The following is a 25,515-nucleotide window of genomic DNA, read 5'->3' on the forward strand; positions in this document are numbered from 1 at the left end:
TTCATTAATTTCGTTTTAATTGTTAGTGTTGATGCCGAATGCGTAAAATGGCGAGCGCGCGTTAAACATTTTTAGTGACATTTAAAATGCTGGCACGAACCGTTTTTTTCGCTCAAAATTAGTTACGAAAATTTTTACTTTTTTCGGTAAATCAATTGTACAGCGTACATATACACAGACACACACACGTACAGAAAATGTATACAAACATTCTCGAGCCGCGACGAAGTTTTAAGCGATCATGCAAGACCTGTGGCCCGGTCCGGGTGTTGTGGGATGCTGCTGGTATGAATTACGCTATATAACATGAAAGTATTATTATGTAAACTATATTGCTGTATGGGGCTGAACTCTTTAAAATATTTCCCCCATCCCACAGCGGGTTGGGTGTTGGGGCTTGAGGGCACTTTAGACAGATAAAAAAACAATCCATGAGAAATGAAAACCAATTATTTGGTGTTGCTGCTGTTGTGTTGGCTTTGGCGCACAAGCTCAAATAATAATTACAAAAAAAAACTCACCACGTCTGTCAAAACTGTGGCTTTCAAATCGTTTTTTTGTATATTAGGCGACGTATTGGGTAACCTTTCCTTCTTCTACTGCACATCAATGAACAAAGGCCACTGCAATCAGGTCACTCTCTGCACACGAGACCACGCTGGTCCTTTGGGTTCTCAGATCATGAGGGCCCACAAGAAAATGGGCGCAAATTGGAGAAAATATTATATGAGTTTAAAAATATATTACGGGTGGCGTTTCACGTTATGGTCGTACTGCTCCAAATTTGATCCACTCCATCTCACTGGCATCTCTAGCCATGTCCCACGAAGAGAAATGAGGGCCATTGCGCTGAAACGCCACCTTATAATATATATTGTATTTAGTGCCACGTTGTTGTTGTGGACGGACGCGTTGAGTTTTTCACGAGAAAATAAATTTCGCCGAGTGTTATCCATGAAACGCAGCCGTCGATTCGTCGTTCCCCCCCACTACCCCTTCCCCGAGTGACAGAAACACGGACGGTGAATGCAATGGATTTTGTGTGAGTTGGAAGTAAAAAACCACACACACACACCGAATAAATAAATAAAAAGAGAGAATGCGCCAAACTCGAGGCTTTGCTTTCCAATTGGCAGCGTCGTGAATTCCTTCAGCGTGAGCGATGAACGGCGAAGCCAGACTATAAAAAAAACTTTTCCAGGTCAATCCGCCAAAGCGCCCTTCGTATTCACGGTTGGGCGTGGTGCGATCAGGCGGCGGCTACGCACGTGGCCGCTGCCTCTAATCCAACTCCCTTCCCGTGGGCGCCGAGGAGGTGCCGTGTACCAGTGACTCGCCAGCAGAAGGCGGTACAGCAGGTGGACTGTTTCCAGAATATGTTTCCATCTGTACGGGGAATGGAGTGCAGCCCTCTCGCGCAAGGCGTGGATTTCCTCCGGGTGTCCCGGTTTCCTTCCTCTTGTTTAATAATAGCAATGAACACAACTCGTAATTTAATGGGCTGAAGGCATCTTACAAATAGCAGGACCCTCCTGAAAACGAGTCCTACAAGGCGGCGTGACTCTCCCGGATTAACGCGTCAGAGTAGAGGAACATACGAAAGCTTTGATATAGGATTTGAGGCTGGTCCCTCGTGCGTGTATGGGAGGTGGGGGGGAGCGGTGTATTTGGATTGCCAGGCTGCGTAGGATCGGGCCACGGCTTTTGGGGTTTCACGACCGCGCCGCGCAGCTCTTCGTCCCTGGCGCATCCCGAAGCGCCGCTCGGCACGGCGTCCGACGATTCGCTCCACGTCCTCGGCGGAAGAGCGGAACGTCGGACGTCGGGCCGGAAGCAACGCGCGCGGCGCGCTACCGCCCGCAACGCGCACGGAGAGCCGCGCGGGGGGGGGTGCGTCGGGTGCCCACCTCTGCCCTACCGAGAGAGATCGTGCGCACGTGTGTGCGTGTGTGCGTGTACGCGCGTGTGTGCGTGTGTGTGCGTGTGCGCCCCCCTCCCCTCCCACCTCCCACCATGTGTGCAGTGCCGGCCTTCATAGGTGCTCGCTAACGGCACTTGACTCAAAAGTCTGTCGAGGCTAAACGGGTTTTGTTGTTGTTTGGTCTTGTGCGTGTGTGCAAGACGCGGCTTGCGCCCAGCGGATGACCCAGACGGTTGCGCCGACTTCTCCGTCCGAGCTTAGGGTTTGTAGCTCCAGTGTATCCTGTGTTTCTTTCCTAACGAAATAACAGGAGAGAAAATAAATCACAGCAGTCGTGGGCTGAGCTCCGGAAAACGTTTTTTCACTTTTCCCACCAACACCACCACCACCCGCTCTCGACGCCAAAGTGTGCAGAGAGAGAGAAGGGAGTGAACTCCAGACGATTGGAGCTGTAACCGGGTCTCTATGTAAGTCTATAGGTCTCTGTGTGAGTCTATGAGTCTCTGTGTCAATCTATGGGCGTCAGTCTATGGAGGGCGTGAACTCCAGACGACTGGAGCTGTAACCGGGTCTCTATGTAGGTCTATAGGTCTCTGTGTGAGGCTATGAGTCTCTGTGGGGAAATTAAACAAAATATGAATGGAAAATGCGACGTCCCGGGAAAACAGGAAACGAGGTTGTAAAATATAAAGTTATTAAATAAGTTACGACCGGACAATGGGACGAAAAAAGTATACGGTACTACCAGGGATAATACGGTACTGCTAGGGAGAATACGGTACTGATAGGGAAAATACGGTACTGCCAGGGAGAATACGGTGCTACTAGAGAGAATACGGTACTGTTAGGGAGAATACGGTACTGATAGGGAAAATAAGGTCCTGCTTGGGAGAATACGGTACTGCTAGGGAGAATACGGTACTGCTAGGGAGAATACGGTACTACTAGAGAGAATACGGTACTGTTAAGGAGAATACGGTACTGCTAGGCAGAATACGGTACTGATCGGGAGAATACGGTACTGCTAGGGAGAATACGGTAATTTTATGGAGAATACGGTACTGGCAGAAAAAACGGTACTTCTCGGGATAATACGGTACTACTAGAGAGAATACGGTACTGCTAGGGAGAATACGGTACTATTAGAATGCGGTACTGCTAGAGAGAATACGGTGCTGATAGGGAGAATGCGGTACTACTAGAGAGAAAACGGTACTGCTACAGAGAATACGGTACTGATAGGGAGAATACGGTACTGTTAGGGAGAATACGGTACTGTTAGGGAGAATACGGTACTGCTCGAGAGAATACGGTACTGCTAGAGAGAATACGGTACTGCTGGGGAGAATACGGTACTGATAGGGAGAATACGGTACTGCTAGATAGAATACGGTACTGATATGGATAATACGGTACTGCTAGGGAGAATACGGTACTGGTAGGAAGAATACGGTACTGCTAGAGAGATTACGGTACTGATAAAGAGAATACGGTACTGCTAGGGAGAATACGGTACTGCTAGAGAGAATACGGTACTGCTAGAGAGAATACGGTACTGCTAGGGAGAATACAGTACTAATAAAGTGAATACGGTACTGCTAGAGAGAATACGGTACTGATAGGGATAATACGGTACTGCTAGGGAGAATACGGTACTGCTATGGAGACTACGGTACTGATAGAGAGAATACGGTACTCCTAGGGAGAATACGGTACTGCTAGAGAGAATACGGTACTGCTAGAGAGAATACGGTACTGCTAGGGAGAATACGGTGCTGCTAGCGAGAATGCGGTACTGCTAGGGAGAATACGGTACTGCTAGGGAGAATACGGTACTGCCAGGCAGAATACGGTACTGATCGGGAGAATGCGGTACTGCTAGGGAGAATACGGTACTGCTAGGGAAAATACGGTACTGCTAGGGAGAATACGGTACTGATAGGGAGAATACGGTACTGCTAGAGAGAATACGGTACTGCTAGGGAGAATACGGCATTGATATGGATAATACGGTACTGCTAGGGAGAATACGGTACTGGTAGGGAGAATACGGTACTGCTAGGGAGAATACGGTACTGCTAGAGAGAATACGATACTGATAGGGTTCATACGGTACTGCTAGGGAGAATACGGTACTGATGGGGAGAATACGGTACTGCTAGGGAGAATGCGGTACTGCTAGGGAGAATTCGGTACTGCTAGGGAGAATACGGTACTGCTAGGGAGAAGACGGTACTGCTAGGGAGAATACGGTACTGATAGTGAGAATACGGTACTGCTCGGGAGACTACGGTACTGATAGAGAGAATACGGTACTGCTAGGGAGAATACGTTACTGCTAGAGAGAATACGGTACTGCTAGGGAGAATACGGTACTGCTAGGGAGAATACGGTACTGCTAGGGAGAATACGGTACTGCTAGGCAGAATACGGTACTGATCGGGAGAATACGGTACTGATCGGGAGAATACGGTACTGCTAGGGAGAATACGTTACTGCTAGGCAGAATACGGTACTGATCGGGAGAATGCGGTACTGCTAGGGAGAATACGGTACTGATCGGGAGAATACGGTACTGCTAGGTAGAATACGGTACTGCTAGGGAGAATACGGTACTATTAGGCAGAATACGGTACTGATCGGGAGAATACGGTACTGCTAGGGAGAACACGGTACTGATCGGGAGAATGCGGTACTACTAGAGAGCATACGGTACTGATAAGGAGAATACGGTACTGATAGGGAGAATACGGTACTGATAGGGAGAATACGGTACTGATAGGGAGAATACGACTCACCACGCTAGCCAAGCTCACCACGCTCACCATGCTCACCACGCTCACAACGCTGGCCACGCTCACCACGCTCACTACGCTCACCACGCTCACCGAACTGGCAGATGAATCTGTTCCGGGAGCGGCAAGGGCGGTCGTTCCAATTGAAGCCAGACTCGGCGTGCATCACCACGCAGTTGCCGAACCTAAACGCAAACAACCGCACGGCGGGATGTTTTAAATCTAAACTGAAAAACGTATTTCTTAAATAACTGAATAAAGGTGTCAGTTTTTGTGCCAGTTAAAAGGGTAAAACCTATTCCTATATCTTGTTTCTGGCAAAGGATGTCTCATAATGTCAATGCTCACCCCGAGCCCTCAATACTCTGATAGTGTGCTGTTTTTGAGTTGTACGCCTTTTGGCGTCTTCTGGTCCAACACCAGTGGAGACTAGGCTCTAAGAAAAGCTGTCTCGGGTGTGGACCAATCAAATTCAAGGACAGTGCATATTATTATCAGAGTTGTCTTTTTTGTTTGCATTTTGACTGATTCTGTTGTGGTCATTGCAAACACGATGCCTTGTATAAAGGTGTCAGTTTTTGTGCTAGTTAAAAGGGTAAAACCTATTACTATAACTTCTTGTTGTTGTTATTGTGTTTAGTTTGTTGTCCTTCCCCGCACCGCCGATGAGCACGGTTGGTTACGTACGGTGCGAAAGAACGTCAACATTCGTGCGTATGAAGTCGTTTTAAACGCGATGATTAAGTGCCAGAGCGTTCCAACTCTGGTTGTTATAACTTCTGCAAGCTTCGGGGGCTTTGGCAGCATGTCAGGTTTTGGCAGCGCGTCAGTGATTTACTGATTAGGATTAGATTCAGAATTGAAACGGGTGGCTTATAGGGCACGTAGCCTTGCGCTACTGCCGAGTTTCTGAGTTCCATTCCAGGCAGCCGCCCCTTACACTTGAGAATCCAGAACTTGCGATTCTGGACAATACTAAACTGGAATTCGCAAGTGCAGTGAGTTGATGGGCTCAGCCTGCACTAAATTTCGCTCAATTCCAACTGCCAACCACACACACATCCACTCACCAAATTTTTGGAAGTTTTTTTTGCCGGAAACAAACGGCGATCATACAGGAGGTGTGAATCTCTGTCGTCCCGACAGGTCTGTACCTTTCACCTGAAGACGGCCGCTTTGCGTTGTGGCTGAAACGTCGTGAGAATTTTATTGTGTTATTTTATTATTTTATTCTCATTCTACGTGACCTTACCGAAAGAACAAAATAAGGTGTTAAAGCGTTCAGACACCAAATAGACGCCTGTTGCTAGGCATGCTTGTGGTAAAACGTGCGTGCAAACGTGCTTTGGTACCGTACGCATGGTCGTTGAAACTGATTGTCCTACACCAGAGACAGCCTCCCGTATGGCTTCGTCTCTCCAGTGTCAGACCAGAGAACGCCCAAAAGGCGAACAGCACAAAGGCATTGCGCAATATCAAAGCAATGATCATAGCGCGGGTTGAGCAGTCATAATTGCCGGTTGCAATCGGTACCCGCCCACAATTTGCACCGCAAAACAAAACTACGTTTTCGGATCCGAAACATCGTACCTTAGACCCCCTGATTTGGGTGATTTATTTTTTTGTTTCGTTGTTAATCCCCAAAAATGTCAAGAGAGCACCCCCCCCCCCCTCGTCCAAACCCTCCTCATGCTCGCGCCGGGTTGGTCTCACCCGTGGCTGTCCGGCTGTCCCAAGGCGAAGCTGCTGAAGTTGACGGCTCTCCCATCGTCCCAGCGGAAGACGCCTTTAGACACCTTGTAGGTGAGACCTGACGGACGTGAGCACGGCCAAGAGTTAAACTATCGGTCAAACAAATATCGGCCCGCTTTTCCGAACTGAATCGGGTCACGGGGGCGGTGACTCCATCAAGGCCTTTCCACATCCTGCCGTGTCCTCCGCCAGCTACCGGATCGCCGGTCTCTCCTTCTGCCAGGCGCACCACCACCTTGGTCTCTCCAGGGCGATCGCGAGCGGCTTCTGGGTCTTTTGCTTGGAGGACGTCCTTCGAACGTCTCCCGGGGAGGAGTATTTATTTCGGAATCCTTAGCAGGTGACCCATCCAATGTAGCTGGCTTCGCTCCACGCTCAATAGTGCCGACTGGACGTCGAGTCTCTGGAGGATAGCCGTGCTTCTCACCCGATCCCGGAGAGAGAGCCCTGCCACCATGCGCAGGAAGCCAATTTCTGTTGATTGCAACCTTGAGCGTGTCCTTTCCGTCAGAATCCAGGTTTTGTGGCCATAGGTCAGGTTCGGGACGAATATTGACCAGTAGACCTAGAGGTTTGCCTGAAGGCTCAGCTCCCGTCTTGAGACCACGGGAGTTAAACTATGAACTAAACAATTTGTTATATTTTATCAGGTAAAGTCCACTGTGCTGGAAAGCTCTTTTTACAGAAGCGACCTGGCTATCACAAATGACAGCTCAACGAATTGGCGTATCATGTGGAAATGTATGAAGGCTTGTTGATTCTAAATGCGGAGGAAAAAGCCGGAGGACCCGGAGAAAAATCCACGCGACCACGGGGATAGATAGACGCGCAATCTCCAAATAAACAAGCGTCATGGTCGGGATCGAACCTCCGACCCCCAGTATACCTGGCAAGGTAGTTAACATCTCGCCACCGTGGCACCAGTCATGCAGCTTTATCCCTGGGATACCAGGGGCAGAAAACATTCCCAATTTATTTTTCCCAATACACCGTCTATCCGATCCGAAGACGATGACGAATTTGGAGCGTGGGAGTTCTTGGGGGGGGGGTATCATGGACCGGGCGTGCGGGAGCACCTATCCAGAAGCTGTTGGACTCGGGCTCCAGGCCCGTGACGTCGTTGCTGTCGGTGGCCCTGAGCAGGTAGAAGGAGAGGAGGTCCTGCTCCCGCTGGCTCTCGATCTGCGCGAGGGTCCCCCCTCGGCCCTGCGCTCGCCAAACACGGGAAGAAGACGGTGGCAAAAAAACAAAACGAAAAGCGTTGAACGGATAACGACGCGACACAGAGCGTGGCCTTAAACGTATAATGGGCGACGTTTCGGGTGACGGCCCTTGTTCGTGACCTTAAAAAAGACGGTTACCGCATCGCGCTGCTTTCACACGCGCTTCTGCGGCCGTCTGGAACGCTCTTCCAATATTAGGAAGCCACTGGAGCTATGTACTTCTCAATCTAGATTGAAAACTAATTTCTTTGGAGCTGCTTTTTTAGTTGAGTTTGTTATCCTTCCCCGTGCACCTCCGATTATCGCCGTTGGCCACGTACGGTGCGAAAGAAGTTCAACATACTAACATGGCACACCGTGTGCCATAAACGGGTGTGCTATGAAGCAGAGCCAATGCCCGTTATACATCCTGTCCTGCTAAGGCCACTCGCGGAGTTATTGACAAACATGTGTCTATGTTGTGTGTCTCTCTCTGTGTGTGTCTCTGTGTTGTCTCTCTCTGCTTGTGTGTCTGTCTGTGTGTCTCCGTGTCTGTGTTTTGTCTCTCTCTCAAATTTAGTTCTACCTGATGACGACTGCTTGTGTTGCAATCGACACAGTCGTGTCGTATTATTTAATTTATTTTCTTTCTACGTGACTTTACCGAAAGAACCAAAGAGTAATTCCTGCAGTCACGAAAGCTTCAAATCAATATAAGTTAATACCTCAGTGGGCTTTGCCTGGTTAGGATGGTGATGGTTCAGCGTTACTTGTATGTGCGTTTGGGTGATTTGTTTAACGTTGTTGTACTTCGCACTCCTATCGCGTTTGTTGTGATAGCTCGTAAAAAAAAAGTGGCCTATCGATTTTGGCCAGTCATATCAGCCCAAATAATCTAAAGAGTCTAAAAAAAAACGACCGGCGAGACCGTCAACAGGCGGTACGACCCCCACAACCCCAGAGGAGGGCGGGGCGGGTAGAGGGTGGGAGGGAGGCCGGCGTCGCTACCTGGCACTGGTTGCGCGCCGTGTAGAACGTCTCCCTGTCGACCGACACGGAGAGGCACTCGTCCTCCACACGCAGCGAGCAGCTGTGGTACGGGAACTCCGCTCGCTCTGCGACCCGTGGAGTGGGGGGGGGGGAGGAGGAGGGGCAAGAGCCGACAACGCGCGGCCCCCTGAGTCGGCAGGCGGGCCGGAAATGTGCCGCAGCCCGAAACGTCGCCTCTCTTATTCTTGGTTCTTTCGGTGAAGTCACGTTGAAGGGAATTTTATTGGTCTATATATATTTTATTATTTCATTGTTTCCCTTCAACGTGACTTTACCGAAAGAACCAAGAATATGAATCCCTGCAGTCACGAAAGCTTTAAATCAAAATTTAGACGCCTCTCTTCTTATCGTTGTTGTGGACAAAGATAAACAACAACAACAACAACAACACGCCACTCCGTATGAAATGTTTAATGGGAGAAAAAAAACGAAGTGTGCTCGACACGTGTGGAGTTTTTGTTGTTGTTGTCGTTGTTGTTGTTGTCGTTGTTGTTGTTGTCGTGTGTGTGCTTGTGCATCGCCAGGTCATTTCTAAGAGGCGCGGGACTCCAGCGAGGTATTCGACATGGCCAGAGAGTCCACAAGGTTACAAATTAGCGATCAACATGTCGGTGTGGGACATCGTAAGTCGCTCACGCAAGGCAGACACTCGCCCATCGAGTGCGGGTGGCGGAGTGGCAGAGTGACGACGCTTGTGAACTGACATCAAATAAAGCCTGGGTTCGATCCCTAACTCGGGTGCATCTCCGTGCAGAGTGCGTGGTGTGTTCTCTCCGTGTTTTGCATGGGTTTCCTTCGGAGTTCTCCAGTGTCCTCCTATAGCTAAAAACAACCTATAGTGTAGTGTTCTTCACTAATTTTCAGATGGGGGGTGGGGGGCTACTTTCGCCGATAAGACACCACGTCAGCGCGTGAGGGCCACCACACATTTGCAACCATTGGGGGTTTGACAGCAGCACGATGACCATGGGGGGTGTTTTCGCTCTTTGTGTTTTGTCGAGGGGGGGTTGCACTCAAGACCACCAGGGACCGCCACTGCTACGGTGTAACTGCTATTATCCAAGCATCCCAATGCTGAAAAAAATGGCACTGCAAATTACTCAATTGGCATCACCACCAACAACAACAACCGACAGTCGCCACTAAGAGGCGGCGACGTCACCACGGTGCTTGTGCCAGGCTATGTGCACGTTAAGGCCACGTGAAGTGTCGAACGCCCGCTGGTAGGAGGTTACGGGACAGACCCAGGTGCCATTGGTTGACTGAGATGACTGGCTGATGCACCGCCTGTGCCCTCTACAGTGCCAACTTGATTGGCATCAAGAACAAATGTCCCCCGTATAGCCTTAACAGACTATTTGGGCAAGTGCTGTTAACGAGCACCTATGAAGGCCGGCACGGAACACGAGGGGGTGGGTGGTCAACACCACGCCCGATCGCCTTTGCCTTACTAGTGGCGATGTTTACACACCACACCAGATATTTTAGGCCGAGTCGATCTAGAGGAGGCCCAGGACCGGTTCTGATAATCGTCACTGGTGTTGGCCGTGAGCGGGAATCGAACTCGGATCGCCGGATTCGTCGAGCAGGTCGCTAACAGCGACACCACCGCCCATCACTCACAGCAACATCGCCCCCTACTGCGAACAAAAACTTGGCAGGACTCTTACAGAAAAAAAAAGTCCGAGGCTTTCCGAAGGCGAAGCAATGTAATAATACGACGTACTAATAAGTCCTCTCCCTATTGTGTAAACAGAACACATGTTGTTGTTGTTAACGTTGTCGACCGGTCCCCCTGTTGCTGTGACGTGTGAAGCACCATGCTTGCGTCACACCGTGTCGTTTTGTGTCGCAGACCAATCACGTCGCCGTGATTGATCGCCAAGACCCCGCACCGTTGTAGCAACGTCTGTACCACGTGGAAGGACGCCAATTAAATAATAGAGCTTAACAAGCTCACCGGGGCCTTCCTGCTAAAAAAAAAACACATAAATACAATTATATCTTATTCCCTAGGGGAGAACTGGCGTGACGAGAGGCTTCACCTGCACAGGTGAGCCCTCCGTAGCCCAGGTTACAGACGCACGAGCACTCCTCCTCCCTGTACCGTCCATGCACGCAGGGGTAGGCGCACTTCACTGAAAGACAAACAACAACAACATCCACGACGCCTTCACGCACAGTCTAATTGGTGTCGGGGTGGTGAGAGAGATGTGGGAGGTGCAGGAGGTGGGCGAGGTGGATGGGGGAGAGGGGGCGGTGGTAGGGAGGGGGGTGAGTCCTCACCCTGGCAGTACTTCCCAGAGAAACCGGACGCACAGCTGCACCTGCAGCTCGCCGAGTCCAGGTGGCCGTGGCGCCCGCAGTTCATCCGGCAGCGGTTCTGCGGCACCTCTGTGGAGACGGCGCCGTGGCAACGTCGCTCAGAAGAGTTGCGCGCTCATAAATGTGCTTACTCGTGAGCGGAGAATGAGCGGGGAGAGAGCGTAGAATGAGCGGAGAAGGAGAGAGAGAGAGAGGAGGGGAATGGCGGAAACGTAAGTGGAGAATGGGTGGAGATTGAGTGGAAAACGAGGGAGTGCGTGGAAAACGAGGGAATGCGTGGAAAACGAGGGAGTGCGTGGAAAACGAGGGAATGCGTGGAAAACGAGGGAATGAGTGTAAAACGAGGTAATGTGTGGAAAACGAGGGAATGTGTGGAAAACGAGGGAATGCGTGGGAAACGAGGGAGTGCGTGGAAAACGAGGGAATGCGTGGAAAACGAGGGAGCGCGTGGAAAACGAGGTAATGCGTGGAAAACGAGGGAATGTGTGGAAAACGAGGGAGTGCGTGGAAAACGAGGGAATGAGTGGAAAACGAGGGGATGAGTGGAAAACGAGGGAATGCGTGGGAAACGAGGGAATGCGTGGAAAACGAGGGAATGTGTGGAAAACGAGGTAATGCGTGGAAAACGAGGGAATGCGTGGGAAACGAGGGAATGCGTGGGAAACGAGGGGATGAGTGGAAAACGAGGGAATGAGTGGAAAACGAGGGAATGAGTGGAAAACGAGGGAATGCGTGGGAAACGAGGGAATGCGTGGAAAACGAGGGAATGCGTGGAAAACGAGGGAATGCGTGGAAAACGAGGGAGTGCGTGGAAAACTAGGGAATGCGTGGAAAACGAGGGAGCGCGTGGAAAACGAGGTAATGCGTGGAAAACGAGGGAATGTGTGGAAAACGAGGGAATGTGTGGAAAACGAGGGAATGTGTGGAAAACGAGGGAATGCGTGGGAAACGAGGGAATGCGTGGGAAACGAGGGAATGCGTGGAAAACGAGGGAATGTGTGGAAAACGAGGGAATGCGTGGAAAACGAGGGAATGCGTGGAAAACGAGAGAATGCGTGGAAAATGAGGGAATGCGTGGAAAACGAGAGAGTGCGTGGAAAATGAGGGAATGCGTGGAAAACGAGGGAATGAGTGGAAAACGAGGGAATGCGTGGAAAACGAGGGAATGCGTGGAAAACGAGGGAATGAGTGGAAAACTAGGGAATGTGTGGAAAACGACAGAATGAGTGGAAAATGAGGGAATGCGTGGAAAACGAGGGAATGCGTGGAAAACGAGGGAATGCGTGGGAAACGAGGGAATGCGTGGAAAACGAGGGAATGCGTGGAAAACGAGGGAATGCGTGGAAAACGAGGGAGTGCGTGGAAAACGAGGGAATGAGTGGAAAACTAGGGAATGTGTGGAAAACGACGGAATGAGTGGAAAATGAGGGAATGCGTGGAAAACGAGGGAATGCGTGGAAAACGAGGGAATGCGTGGAAAACGAGGGAATGCGTGGAAAACGAGGGAGTGCGTGGAAAACGAGGGAATGAGTGGAAAACTAGGGAATGTGTGGAAAACGACGGAATGAGTGGAAAATGAGGGAATGCGTGGAAAACTAGGGAATTGGTGGAAAACGAGGGAATGAGTGGATAACGAGGGAATGTGTGAAGACGAGGGGATGCGTTAAAAGTAGGAAATGCGTGGAAAACGAGGGATTTCGTGGAAAACGAGGGAATATGTAGGAAACGAGGGAATGCGTTAAAAAAGAGGGAATTAGTGGAGAATGAGGGGGTGCGTGAAAAACGAGGGAAAGCGTGGAAAACGAGTGGAGAATGTACGTACTGGATGTGTGTTGAACTTCTGTCACATCGTACATAGCCAACCGTGCTAATCGGTGATGCGGGAACTTTGCACTAAAGTTCCGATTGTATTGTGAAGACTGACAGACAGACCGGACACAGCTGTTACATTAGCCCCTTTCAGTCCCGAGCAAAGTGTTGCCCAAGCACAAATTAACCTCAACAAGTGCGCCAGCTTATCGTCAACCTTGGTTAGAACGCATTATTAATAATAATAATCATGCTAAAGGGCTGCCGGTGAGAGACAGAGAGAGTGGAGGGTGTGGGCGAAATAACAAACGATTGAAGGAAAGTGAGGCGTTGGGTACTGAGAAAGAGAGACTCAGCCACACGTGACTTTACTTTTACCTCGCACGTCCCGGGAGATTCATCGTTAGAAGACAGAAACCAAGAAACAATGACCAACAAACAACAATAGCAGCAGCAGCACAACGGTGAAGTTGCAAGGCTTCTTAGACTCAACTGCACGTCATTTATCCAGGAAAGCGTCAAAGTGTCCAATTGCCAAAGTTCGGGTCGTTCCGTATCGACGAGAGGCCGCTGCAAGAGTCAGCATTGAATAACCACTTAAGTTAGCGGTGTTTGAATTTCAGTATGCAGCAGTCCGTAACTATGTTTTGGGAATTATTGTTTGCCAGATCCGCAAACGACTCGGCTAATTTTGTAATTGTACATGTAGGTGTGTGTCTGTTTGGTAATGCGCCAGTCATTGAAAGGTTACATGTGAAAATATTCAACGCTCCGTACAAACATTGCAATATTCAAGGCACAAAAGACGTTTACATATATGCAAGTTATTATAAATATACAGGTTTTTTCATGATGGATCATGCATATACATGTACTGTATATATATATAATCCTATTCAAATCATTATATTAATACAAGGTACAATAACATGGGCTGTTTTTGGATAGGCGTGCCCTGATACAATTCACCATATATGTTTGTATATATATGCAAGTACACGCGTCCATAATAGAGGTTTTTTTGGTTAGATCGCGTAAATATAAATGTGTCGTAAATGTGCCCCGGGCTCACGTCACCCGACACCTGACCCTGGTTCACGTCACCTGGCACCTGCCCATGGCTCACGTCACCCAGCGCCTGCCGCTGGCTCACGTCACCTGGAGCCTGACCCTGGCTCACGTCACCTGGCACCTGCCGCTGGCTCACGTCACTTGGAACTTGCCCCTGGCTCACATCACCCGACACCTGACCCTGGCTCACGTCACCTGGCACCTGCCCCTGGCTCACGTCGCCTGGCACCTGCCCCTGGCTCACGTCACCTGGCACCTGCCCCTGGCTCACGTCACCTGGCACCTGCCGCTGGCTCACGTCACCCGACACCTGCCCCTGGCTCACGTCACCTTGCACCTGACCCTGGCGCACGTCACCTTGCACCTGACCCTGGCTCACGTCACCTGGCACCTGCCCCTGGCGCACGTCACCTTGCACCTGACCCTGGCTCACGTCACCTGGCACCTGACCCTGCCTCACGTCGCCCAGTGCCTGCCCCTGGCTCACGTCACCCGACACCTGCCCCTGGCTCACGTCACCCAGCGCCTGCCGCTGGCTCACGTCACCTGGAGCCTGACCCTGGCTCACGTCACCTGGCACCTGCCGCTGGCTCACGTCGCCCAGTGTCTGCCCCTGGTTCACGTCGCCCAGTGCCTGCCCCTGGCTCACGTCACCTGGCACCTGCCCCTGGCTCACGTCGCTCAGCGCCTGCCGTGGGTGCCCCCTTGCTCACCGCACAGGCCACCTGCGCCCTGGTGCTTGAAGCAGCCGGACTTGACGGAGGTGCAGAGCGAGCACCAGTCTCCCGCCTTGTAGGGAGCGATCGTCTTGCCATCCAGAAGCCAGTTTCCTCTGCCGGGGATCAAAGCGAACTCAGTCAAACGAGCGGGTGGGTACGAGCGAGCCCGACGGCCACGTGAAGCGCCAGCTGCCTTGAACGCGAAGAGACGCTGCACTTGCGCTATTTAGAGGCGAGCGAGATGAGGAACACGTGGCCGGGTGTCAAAAGGTCAGCTTTGTGAACACCTGGAGAAAATTACCGTGGCAACAATACTGCACTGGGCGAGGGCAGTTAATTGGTCAGGGCGGGTATGTGACGGTGGTTCCACAAACCCAGAATCAAAATCTGAATATTGAGAGTGGAGGAATCCGATGAGCTATAACGCTCTTTTATAGCAGATGTCTAATAGGTAAACTGTTGATTGCACACCTTGACACGGATTTTGAGCGAATGCATGCTTAGCACACGCAAGCCAGGTATTGTGGTATTGTTGCAGTAATCAAGGGTAGTTATTGAGAGCGGTGGCGCCCAATAATTTGACTGAGTCAGGGTCGTAGGGGGGGGAGCTTGCTCCCAACTTATTGACCGTGGCAAACATTCCACTCGCAGAGCGCTGCCAGCCCTGGTGAGCCACTGGGTGGCAGTGTAGGTCCGTTACGACACTCGACACGAACACGGCCTTTGAGCCGGGAAGTTGGTGGTGGCTATGCACGTGGCCTGTAATCCAGCACTGTTTGAAAGCGAGGATTGGGGTATCACGTGCGGAACGTTTTGAAACTCCCTTACCCTTGGGCATCGAGATGGTGCCATAACCTGGCTCTCCAAGAGAGGGCGGTACAGCAACATGTGTACTCCACCTGTTCCGTCTGTACGGGATAGAGTGTTTCCCCCCTCGCACGCGTGGATTTTTCCTGCTTAGCTTTTGAGATCCGGCGTATTTAGGTTGAATTTGGTGGTAGGACAGTCACATACGCGGTCAGCGAATCGCCCTGGAAAATTCTGGATTGGCGCGGCCGTGCCTTGCCGCCCTCCGCACTGGGGGCTTCGGTTGGCACGTGGGGTAAATTTAATTAAGCCCGGTCGCACACGTTTAAAAAGCGCCACTTGTCACCCCACTGTCACAAGTGTTAGGTGCGTGTGGGTCTGCGAGCGAGCAAACGATTGACAGATGCCTCCCGCCGGGTGCTGTCGCGGCTGAGGCGGGGCCGGGCTAGGCCGAGCGCCCCCCCCTCCCCCTCCGGAGCGGAGCACCGCCCCCCCCCCCCCCCAAAGTTTCGAGCCGAGATGTTTTCTGGCGTCTCAAAGCAGCGAGACGGGTGACGGTGGCGCAAAGGTTTGGGGCCGTCCATAAATGACGTGACGCGATTTTGGACGATTTTTTACCCCCCCCCCCTCGTGACACGGCGTCACAAAAAGTCAGACCCCCCCTCAAATATGACGTCACAAAGCTCTGCCCCCCCCCCCCAAAAAAACATTTTTCCATTTTGAAAATAAAAATTCTTCAAATCGCTTTAAACTATTGTCATTGTAGTGCGTATTTAATGTGCCGCTGCACTCTGATGTTGTATGAGTGTTTTTTTATAACAATTAGTGTTCTTATAACAATTCTATATTTATTTAAAGTTGCGCATTTTGATGTGACGTCACATTTCTCAACCCCCCCCCCTCGTCACAAATGTCTGACCCCCCACCCCAGGTGCGTGACGTCATTTATGGACGGCCCCTTTGGCACCTTGCGCCGGTCGCCAAAATCTAGCCACGGCTTTGGAACTTGCCGATGCTCATGGGCTGTAGGGCGTTGAAGTGCGCGTGTTGGTGTATGAGTGTAGGGGGAGCGGTAGTGTAGCGGTCAGCGCGCTAAGAACCCGGCATCCCGAGTTCGATTCGATATCCGCTCACGGCCAACACCAGCGACAATGATCTGAACCGGTCCTGGGCCTCCCCTAAGTCGACTCGGCCTCGCATGAGTACCTGGTGCGGTGTGTAAAAATCATCGCCTCTGGGGAGACAAAAGCGGCCGGGCATAGTGCTGGCCACCCACCCCCTCGTGTGCCGTTCCGGCCATCACAGGTGCTCGCTAACAGCACTCGTCCCAACAGCCTCTTTAGGTAATACGGGGAATCTTTGTCTTTGTATGGAGGGGGAGGGGAACAGTAGTTGGCACAATGACCCTTCCGTGCCCTCCGCTCACCCGGGCAGGTAAACGCACGCGAACGCCTCCACGCGGCTCCCTGGGTCCCGGCACCAGCGCTTGGCGCAGCCCACACGACTCGCCGAGGCCCACACCATCTGCTCGGCGAGGAAGACGTGATGGGGTGCGTGCGTGCGCGTGTGTGTGTGCGTGTTTTTTTTGTGTGCGCGACACGGTAGTGTAGCGGTTAGCGCGATACGCTATGAACCTGGCGACCCGTGTTCGAGTACCGTTCACGACCAACACCAGTTACAGCGATTATCTGAACCGGTCTTGGGCCTCCCCTAAGTCGACTCAGCCTCAAATGAGTACCTGGTGCGGTGCGTAAAAATCATCGCCACAGGGGAGACAAAGGCGGCCAGGCATGGTGCAGGCCACCCACCCCCTCGTGCGCCGTGCCGGCCTTCATAGGTGTTCGCCAACAGCACTTGCACCAAACAGTCTATTACAGGCTATACGGTGGAGCTTTGTCTTTGTGCGACACGGTCCCATCGATGAGCTCCTGCGGCAGATGAGCCTGTGTTGGCAAGGGGCATATACCCAGCCAGTCACCGCATGCCTCAACAGCTTTTGTTCTGCCGGATAGAGGGGGCTAAACGGGCGCGGCACGGGCTGGAGAAGGAGGATATGGAGCTGACTGGACTTGCAGATGACCGGCTCGTGAAGGACGCTGCTGGGCAGTCGGAAGCAGTCGCCCTCCAAATAACAACAACAACAACAACAACAACGACAGGAGGGCAGTGGAGCGACTCGCAACAGCGAGCGAGAGTCGCCGCGCGCGTGGCGAGGGTTGCGCACCTGCGTGTAGTGGCGGCACGTGCGGTTGGGCGCGCACCCTGGCCGCGCGTAGTCGTAGTTCTGCCCCTCGGAGAACCACGAGGCGAGGACGCTGGCGAACGAGGTCGCCCCGTGCGGCGCGCGGTGCAGGTTCACCCCGAGGCGGCGCTGGCCGCCTCCTCTTCCACCTGCTCCGGGCCCCTGAATCCCCGGTTTCTCGGGGATCTCTGCCGAGGTCCCCTCTGCCGCTCGGGGATTCTCGCAAGCGACTGCCGCCCACTCGTGGGCGACTTGAGCCAAGGAGTCGTCCCACTCCTGTGGAGGCCGCGGACCACAGAGCTCGTGGGTTAGGGTTCGCGTCGCCCCGAATGCGCCTCTGTTATCTCGTCTGTAACTAGAAATCTAGCCTTGTGAAGTATGGCCAAACAGGCTTCGCGAAGAGACGATGAATGGGGGACACCTTCAACCTTCAGTAGATGGACACATTTACAAAAGGGTGTACATTGTAATTGATCGCGTTGATTCAAACACATGTTTTTTTTGGTTAGGTTGTGTTCAACGTGTGTCGTAAATCCTCCTCCACCCGGCACAGCCAGTTAAGTAAGTCTGGACATTTGTTATCGCGCACTCCTATGGGTCCAGTCGACCGAGAATGCGTACTGATCAGACAGAGCCAGCTCTTCGGAACAAGACTGTTTTAAGTCTGTTGCAAAACTGTCTCAGACTCCGTCTATCGCTCCCTGCGTCAATCTCCCGCGTTGTCTCTATCGGTCTCTCTGTCCGTCTCCATATACGTGCGTGTTCACTCTGGGTCACTCCGTCGCTCTCAGTGTATCTACACAGCAATCTCTCTCAAACCTAATCTGTGTCATTCCCTCTAGCCCTCCGTCTCGCTCAATCTGTGCCTCTCTCTCCAGCTCCGTCTGTTGTAACTGTCACACTCTCGGTAGCTGTTTCTCCACTTCTCTCTCTCTCTCTCGTTCTGTTTCTATGTTTTTCTCGAATTAAAACTCACTTCTTTGGAACTGCCTTTTGTGTTTAGTTTGTTGTCCTTCCCCCGCACCTCTGATTATCACGGTTGGCTGCGTACGGTGCGAAAAAAGTTCAACATACATACATTTTCTCTGCGTGTGTCTCCGTGCATGTGTAGCTCTCTCTCTCTCTCTCGCTAGACAGGCCCTCTTCACCACTTCTCCATGGCTACTGCCCTGGCTTTTGGTCAGAGTGGAGAAGTCTCTTTTCATTTTTTTTAGTTCCGGCTCTCTCGCATTGTAAACCACTCGCTCGGGAGGAGACGTCCCGGGCGTACTGTGCGTGTGTCTGTGCGTGTGTGTGCGTCTGTGTGCGTCTGTGTGCGTCTGCGTGCGCGTTCGGATGGTCAGGCAGCACTCGAGGTGATCTATGGGGTTGGTGGACCAGAGGGCCCACTTAAAACACCGACTGCTTGGTCTGCGGGCGCTGGCGCCTGGCTTTGTCCTCTGGTAATCACGTGGAGAAGAAGAAGACGAAGAATAAGTAGTAGTAGTAGAAGACGAAGAATAAGTAGTAGTAGAAGACGTTATTGTATAAACAGTCGTGATTTTTTTCATTGCAATCACTCGGCGCGTAGTGGAGGCGAGTGGTGTTTTTTTGCGTGTTTGTTTACCACGATAATTTTAATGTAAGTTCAGATTGCCGACGACGACGACGACGAAAAAGACAAAGAAGACGAAAAAGAAGCAGATGAAGGAGAAGCAGAAGAAGAAGACGACGAAGAAGAATAAGCACGCACGCATGCAGATGCGCGCTGCGAATTGCAACGAGGCGCGTGGACTCGAGACGAAAACGCATGCAAATTCGGGAGGCAATGACATTGGCCGTTCAGATAATTTATCGGGCAACGGGCAGGAACTGGCTGGGAGGCGCGATGGCATCTGGTCGAGACCAGGGATGGTGTGGTAGCCAAAGGAGCGAACGCGCCCGAGACGACGTCCACCGAGGCGATGGAGTGAGGGGGTTGTTGGCTCATGTGCGGGAGCTCGTTGGTTCGATGCATTGTAGAAAATAAAATAAAATAATAAATCGCTCAGCATCTGTGCGTGCTTTATGCACACACCAAACCCCCATCAACAGTTCCTGAAGAACTCGTACACTCGTACCATCTTTTCCATGTTCGCTGCCGAGGGTTGAACCGTGGCGCGGAGTTTGTTGTGGAGGGATTCGAGGGCGAACGCCTCCTTGGACACGGAGCCTGCTGCATATCCAGCAGCAACAGCAGAAGCAACAACAGCATCAACAACATTAGCAGCAACAGCAGCAACAGCAGCAGCAACAACAGCAGCAACAGCAGCAACAGCAGAAGCAACCAGAGCAGCAACAGCAGAAACAACAACAGCATCAACAACATTAGCAGCAACAGCAGCAGCATCAGCAGCAACAGCAGCAACAGCAAAAGCAACCAGAGCAGCAACAGCAGAAGCAACAACAGCATCAACAACATTAGCAGCAACAGCAGCAACAGCAGAAGCAACAACAGCATCAACAACATTAGCAGCAACAGCAGCAACAGCAGCAGCAACAGCAGAAGCAACAACAGCATCAACAACATTAGCAGCAACAGCAGCAACAGCAGCAGCAACAACAGCAGCAACAGCAGAAGCAACCAAAGCAGCAACAGCAGAAGCAACAACAGCATCAACAACAGCAGCAACAACATTAGCAGCAACAGCAGCAGCAGCAACAACAGCAGCAACAGCAGAAGCAACCAAAGCAGCAACAGCAGAAGCAACAACAGCATCAACAACAGCAGCAACAACATTAGCAGCAACAGCAGCAGCAGCAACAACAGCAGCAACAGCAGAAGCAAAAACAGCATCAACAACAGCAGCAACACCAGCCACAGTAGAAGCGACAACAGCAGCAGGAACAGCAGCAGCAACAGAAGCAACAACAGCAGCAGCAACAGCAGCAACAGCAGCAAGAGCAGCAACAACAACAGCAACAGCAGAAGCAACAACAACAGCTGCAACAGCAGCAGAAGCAATAACAGTAGCAACAGCAGAAGCAGCAACAGCAGTAGCGCACTTTAAACAACCACCGCCGTCCTCTCAGGATTATCAGCCGACGACTCCATAAAGTAAGACGCGGACCATAGCGTGTGCCCGATTGTAAGAAGCACTCCCCACACGCTTCGTTTGCTGAAAATGTCATGGTGTGGGCGGAAAAAAATAGAAGTCGCGGCGTATAATAACGGGACTCGAATCCATTTCCAGAAATGGATTCGAGTCCCGGAAAACGCTCCCGCATCCGGCACGCAGCGTCTCTTGTACCCTTTCGCTGTGCCCGTGATCGCGAGGCGCGTTCCCACACCGCCGAAAGTGTATCTGTGCCGGGTACACCACATCCACTTTACCTCTCCCTATATATATGTGTGTGTGTGGAGCTGTGGTTGCTACCGGCCAGTTGTGCTTACTCTAGTCCATCAGCGGACAGATTCGTTAAGGTATTATTAAAGCCGGCTTATATCGCCCGAACCCTAACCCGAGAGTGAACTCTAACACATCCGCTCTGGCGCGCTCTCGTGGTGGCCGTGGTGGTGACGGGACTCGAATCCATTTCCAGAAATGGATTCGAGTCCCGGAAAACGCTCCCGCATCCGGCACGCAGCGTCTCTTGTACCCTTTCGCTGTGCCCGTGATCGCGAGGCGCGTTCCCACACCGCCGAAAGTGTATCTGTGCCGGGTACACCACATCCACTTTACCTCTCCCTATATATATGTGTGTGTGTGGAGCTGTGGTTGCTACCGGCCAGTTGTGCTTACTCTAGTCCATCAGCGGACAGATTCGTTAAGGTATTATTAAAGCCGGCTTATATCGCCCGAACCCTAACCCGAGAGTGAACTCTAACACATCCGCTCTGGCGCGCTCTCGTGGTGGCCGTGGTGGTGATTTCTGGTCACATTTTCTTATTTTCTTCGGGGGGGGGGCGGTGGGGGGCACGTTCATACGCAGATGAAACTGGCAAATCGTTGACTCGCCCCCACTGGATACCCGTGAGAATGAGAAAGAGCTTCACAGCTCATCGTCTTCCGCACAGTCGAAATAAAGATTCTGATGAGCAGAGTTTGCGACACTCCGCACGGACATTTGTCGCACGCGGGCGACAGCGAGCGAGCTGGTGATGTCCCAGAAGGGGCCTCGAGAGAGTGCGCCTGACATCAGGCACGAATGTTATCGGGTCGAGAGAAGAATGAACCGTGGAAAACATTTCGACTCAAAACTTTCGTGACTGCAGGAATTCATAACCTATGGTTCTTTCGGTAAAGTCACGTAGATAGAAATTTGTTTTATTTGATTTTATTTCTAGCTACGTGGCTTTACCGAAAGAATAAAAGTTTCATTCAATTATCGTACAGCGATTGCGGTTAGCTAATACTCAGCGCTGGAATTTCACAACAATAGTGACAATAGTGAACACCCCCCCCCCCCCATAGTGAACACGTAATAAGTCGATCGTAACGTCGTGAGTTTTTAGTTTTTTATATTTTATATTTTTCTTATTTTTATTTTCTATCTACGTGACTTTACCGAAAGAACCATAGAATACGTGGAAAACATGTTGGAGTTGTTGGGGTATTTGTAACCTCCCTCACCTCTCACCCATCAACCCAACCCTCATTTCCCCCGACGTGGCGAAGTGTGTGTGTACAGTACGTGCTAAAGTGTCGGGTATTTTAATGAATTGATTCATAGTTTGATTGCGCAACGCTACACGAGGTCGCGTTGCAGAGCCGTGACAGCTGCATTCAACCTTCATGATTGGGAGGACAAAAGAAAAACAAAGCAATTAGCCCTCCTCCACGTGACCCCAGGCTATTGTTGATGCAATAACGTTGTTTGGCACGCGCCGGTTCATCGGGAATGCGTAATAACAAATGTAATATTAATAAAGATGCCCTTTCTTTACCCATGAACCCGGTAAACGTACCAACGTTGAACCAACTTTGGACCAACGTTGAACCAACGTTGGACCACATGCCAACGTTGGACCAACTTTGGCATGTGGCCCAACGTTGCTCCAACGTTGGTATATGGTCCAACGTTGGACCAACGTTGGCATGTGGCCCAACGTTGGTCCAACGTTGGTATGTGGTCCAACGTTGGACCAACGTTGGCATTTGGCCCAACGTTGATCCAACGTTGGCATGTGGTTGGAAACGTCGGGCCAACGTTAGCTCAAAGTCGCATGTTTACTGGGAAAGCCTAGATACTATATAGATATTTTTTGTCGGCTACATGTACCGTGGGTCGTTTGGACGATTCCGTTCGTGAACGTTGACGTTTGTATGCTGGAGGAAAGGCGAGCACACGGAGACGACACACGCCCCTCCCACGGGGAGACGTTCCGCTCGACGATCGACACAGATTCTAAACCAACACCTGGCAGCTCCGGCCGGCGTGCTAATCCCGGGTGAGATTGTCATCGTGTAGGGTCGTAACGGCGATTGAAAAAAATCAATACTATGAAAAAATCGATACAAAAAAATGAAAAAATCAATACAAAATAAATTAATATAATAAAAAAAATGCAATTAAATAGTCTCGCCATCCCACATTCGTCTCCCTACATACATGTTTTAAAATAATACTAATAATAATTGTTTTTACGCAGCCCATCGGCCCACACGAGCTTCTAACATTTGCACCTCATCAGCCGCATCGGTTCAACAAAAGTAAAACTCTTGGACAGGATTTAACGTTCAGTATCTCATCAGCACGAATAAGGCTTGCTGAGAGCCATGCTGGAGAACTGTCCGACGCTTATAGGCAAGGGCCACCGAGGAGGGAATAGGTGAGGAGTGGTGAGGATAAGGGTATAGATATAGGAGAGAAGAGACGAGGTGAGGGGTGTGGTGAACTTGTGCCATCACACACCTGGCGTCTTGTTCTTGATTACGAGTAACTGAGAGTCCCGCTTTAGGTTGGTGAGCGCCACGCTTATCGCGTGCGCACTCACGGTCATCATCAACAGCATCAGCAGCAGCAGTAACGATAGTCCTCGTCTCCTGCTCATTTCAACCACGGAGGGAGGGCGGGGGAGGCAACGGGAACGTGAACACGGATTCCTCCGCAGCTCGCCACGGAAGCCGCGCGTCTGTGTCTATGCGAGTCGACCGCGAGCTTCGCCTGTCACGGCCACGCGGACGAGGATGGAGAATTTCCGAGCGCCCTTCTCGTGCGTCCGCCCGTTCGTGCAATGGAATGAGCACGCTCGGCTCGGCTCGCTCGCTCGCTCGGCCGCTCGCTCGCTCAGCCGCTCGTTCGCTCGTCTCCCACTCGTTCCTCTCCACTCGCAGTGCCGCCGCCGTCCGTCCGCGCGGTATTGCCTCCGCTCAAAGCCGCCGAGGCGAGACTCCTCGCCGCATTGTTGCAGATCCGGTGCTCGCCGCCTCCCCGATCGACCGATGGGTCGCGAGATGACGAGGAGGGAGAGGAGGAGGGAGAGGAGGAGGGAGGGTTATGCGGAGGAGGATGACGACGACGACGAAGAGGGAAGAGGACGACGAGGATGGGCAGGAGGGGGACGATCTGGAAGAATTAATTTTGACAGAGGCCTCATTGCGCGCGTGACCGTGCTATTCCCGTTGCACACAGAGGCGCCCCTGTCTCGCAAATGCCAAACTGCTCTGCGGGCGAACGCGTGTCGCTCGGGGGTGGTGCTGGATGCGCGGCGTGGGGTTGGTGATGTCGCCGTGACGCGGGTGCCAGAGATGATTGTTGTGAGGATGAGATGACGATGATGGTGATGATGATGGTGGTGGTCGTGGTGGTGGTGATGATGATGGTGGTGGTGATGATGATGATGGTGGTGATGTTTATGATGGTGGTGATGGTGATGATGGTGGTGATGGTGATGATGGTGATGATGGTGGTGGAGGTGATGATGATGGTGGTGGTGATGATGGTGGTGATGGTGATGATGATGATGATGGTGGTGGTGGTGATGATGGTGGTGATGATGGTGATGATGGTGATGTTTATGATGGTGGTGATGGTGATGATGGTGGTGGTGGTGGTGATGATGATGATGATGGTGATGTTTATGATGGTGGTGGTGGTGGTGATGGTGATGATGGTGGTGATGGTGATGATGATGATGATGGTGATGATGATGATGGTGGTGATGATGATGGCGGTGGTGATGATGATGGTGGTGGTGGTGATGATGATGATGATGGTGATGTTTATGATGGTGGTGATGGTGATGATGGTGGTGATGGTGATGATGGTGATGATGGTGGTGGAGGTGATGATGATGGTGGTGGTGGTGATGATGGTGGTGATGGTGATGATGATGGTGGTGGTGGTGGTGGTGATGATGGTGGTGGTGACGATGGTGATGATGGTGATGTTTATGATGGTGGTGATGGTGATGATGGTGGTGGTGGTGGTGGTGTGTGGTGATGATGATGTTTATGATGGTGGTGATGGTGATTATGGTGGTGATGATGGTGGTGGTGGTGGTGGTGATGGTGATGATGGTGGTAGTGGTGATGGTGATGATGGTGATGTTTATGATGGTGGTGATGGTGATGATGGTGGTGATGGTGATGATGGTGGTGGAGGTGATGATGATGATGATGGTGGTGGTGGTGGTGATGATGATGGTGGTGATGGTGATGATGATGATGGTGGTGGTGATGATGGTGATGATGGTGGTGTTCGTGATGATGGTGATGATGGTGGTGGAGGTGGTGGTGGTGATGATGATGGTGATGTTTATGATGGTGGTGATGGTGATGATGGTGGTGATGGTGATGATGGTGGTGGTGGTGGTGATGATGATGGTGGTGGTGATGATGGTGATGATGGTGATGTTTAT

At 51.5% G+C, this 25,515-nt stretch overlaps 1 protein-coding gene across 2 annotated transcripts; it reads right to left on the bottom strand.

Moving 5' to 3' along the window:
• LOC116948392 (C-type lectin domain family 18 member A-like) lies at positions 1–24,595 on the bottom strand. Of its 2 annotated transcripts, none has more exons than XM_032965015.2 (12): positions 23,568–24,595; positions 19,793–19,884; positions 17,676–17,969; positions 16,878–16,975; positions 14,639–14,757; positions 11,007–11,114; positions 10,766–10,858; positions 8,679–8,785; positions 7,545–7,674; positions 6,430–6,526; positions 4,810–4,901; positions 1–2,216 (listed from the first exon to the last, which is right to left on the bottom strand). In XM_032965015.2, exons 1-12 carry the CDS (start codon positions 23,704–23,706, stop codon positions 2,179–2,181), a joined length of 1,407 nt encoding a protein of 468 aa, XP_032820906.2. In that variant the 5' UTR covers positions 23,707–24,595; the 3' UTR covers positions 1–2,178. The 2 variants fall into 2 exon arrangements, with proteins under 2 accessions (XP_032820906.2, XP_032820905.2); XM_032965014.2 differs by having other exon boundaries at positions 19,793–19,887; positions 23,568–24,590.
• Between the last annotated feature and the right edge of the window lie 920 nt (positions 24,596–25,515).

The sequence above is a fragment of the Petromyzon marinus genome, chromosome 33 (genome assembly GCF_048934315.1).
Source record: "Petromyzon marinus isolate PM22_M1 ecotype Great Lakes invasive population chromosome 33, UKy_Petmar_22M1.pri1.0, whole genome shotgun sequence".
In the NCBI taxonomy this organism is placed as follows: domain Eukaryota; kingdom Metazoa; phylum Chordata; class Hyperoartia; order Petromyzontiformes; family Petromyzontidae; genus Petromyzon; species Petromyzon marinus.

What these genes read in the sequence shown, in the direction of transcription:
- LOC116948392 (XM_032965014.2), bottom strand. Translation starts at nt 23,706, where the DNA reads ATGAGCAGGAGACGAGGACTATCGTTACTGCTGCTGCTGATGCTGTTG. An exon ending in CGGAGGGCTCACCTGTGCAG is followed by an intron (nt 8,786 to 10,765) that starts GTGAAGCCTCTC and finishes CACGGGTCGCAG; the next exon opens with AGCGAGCGGAGTTCCCGTAC. An exon ending in CAGATTCATCTGCCAGTTCG is followed by an intron (nt 2,217 to 4,809) that starts GTGAGCGTGGTG and finishes TTATTTCGTTAG; the next exon opens with GAAAGAAACACAGGATACAC.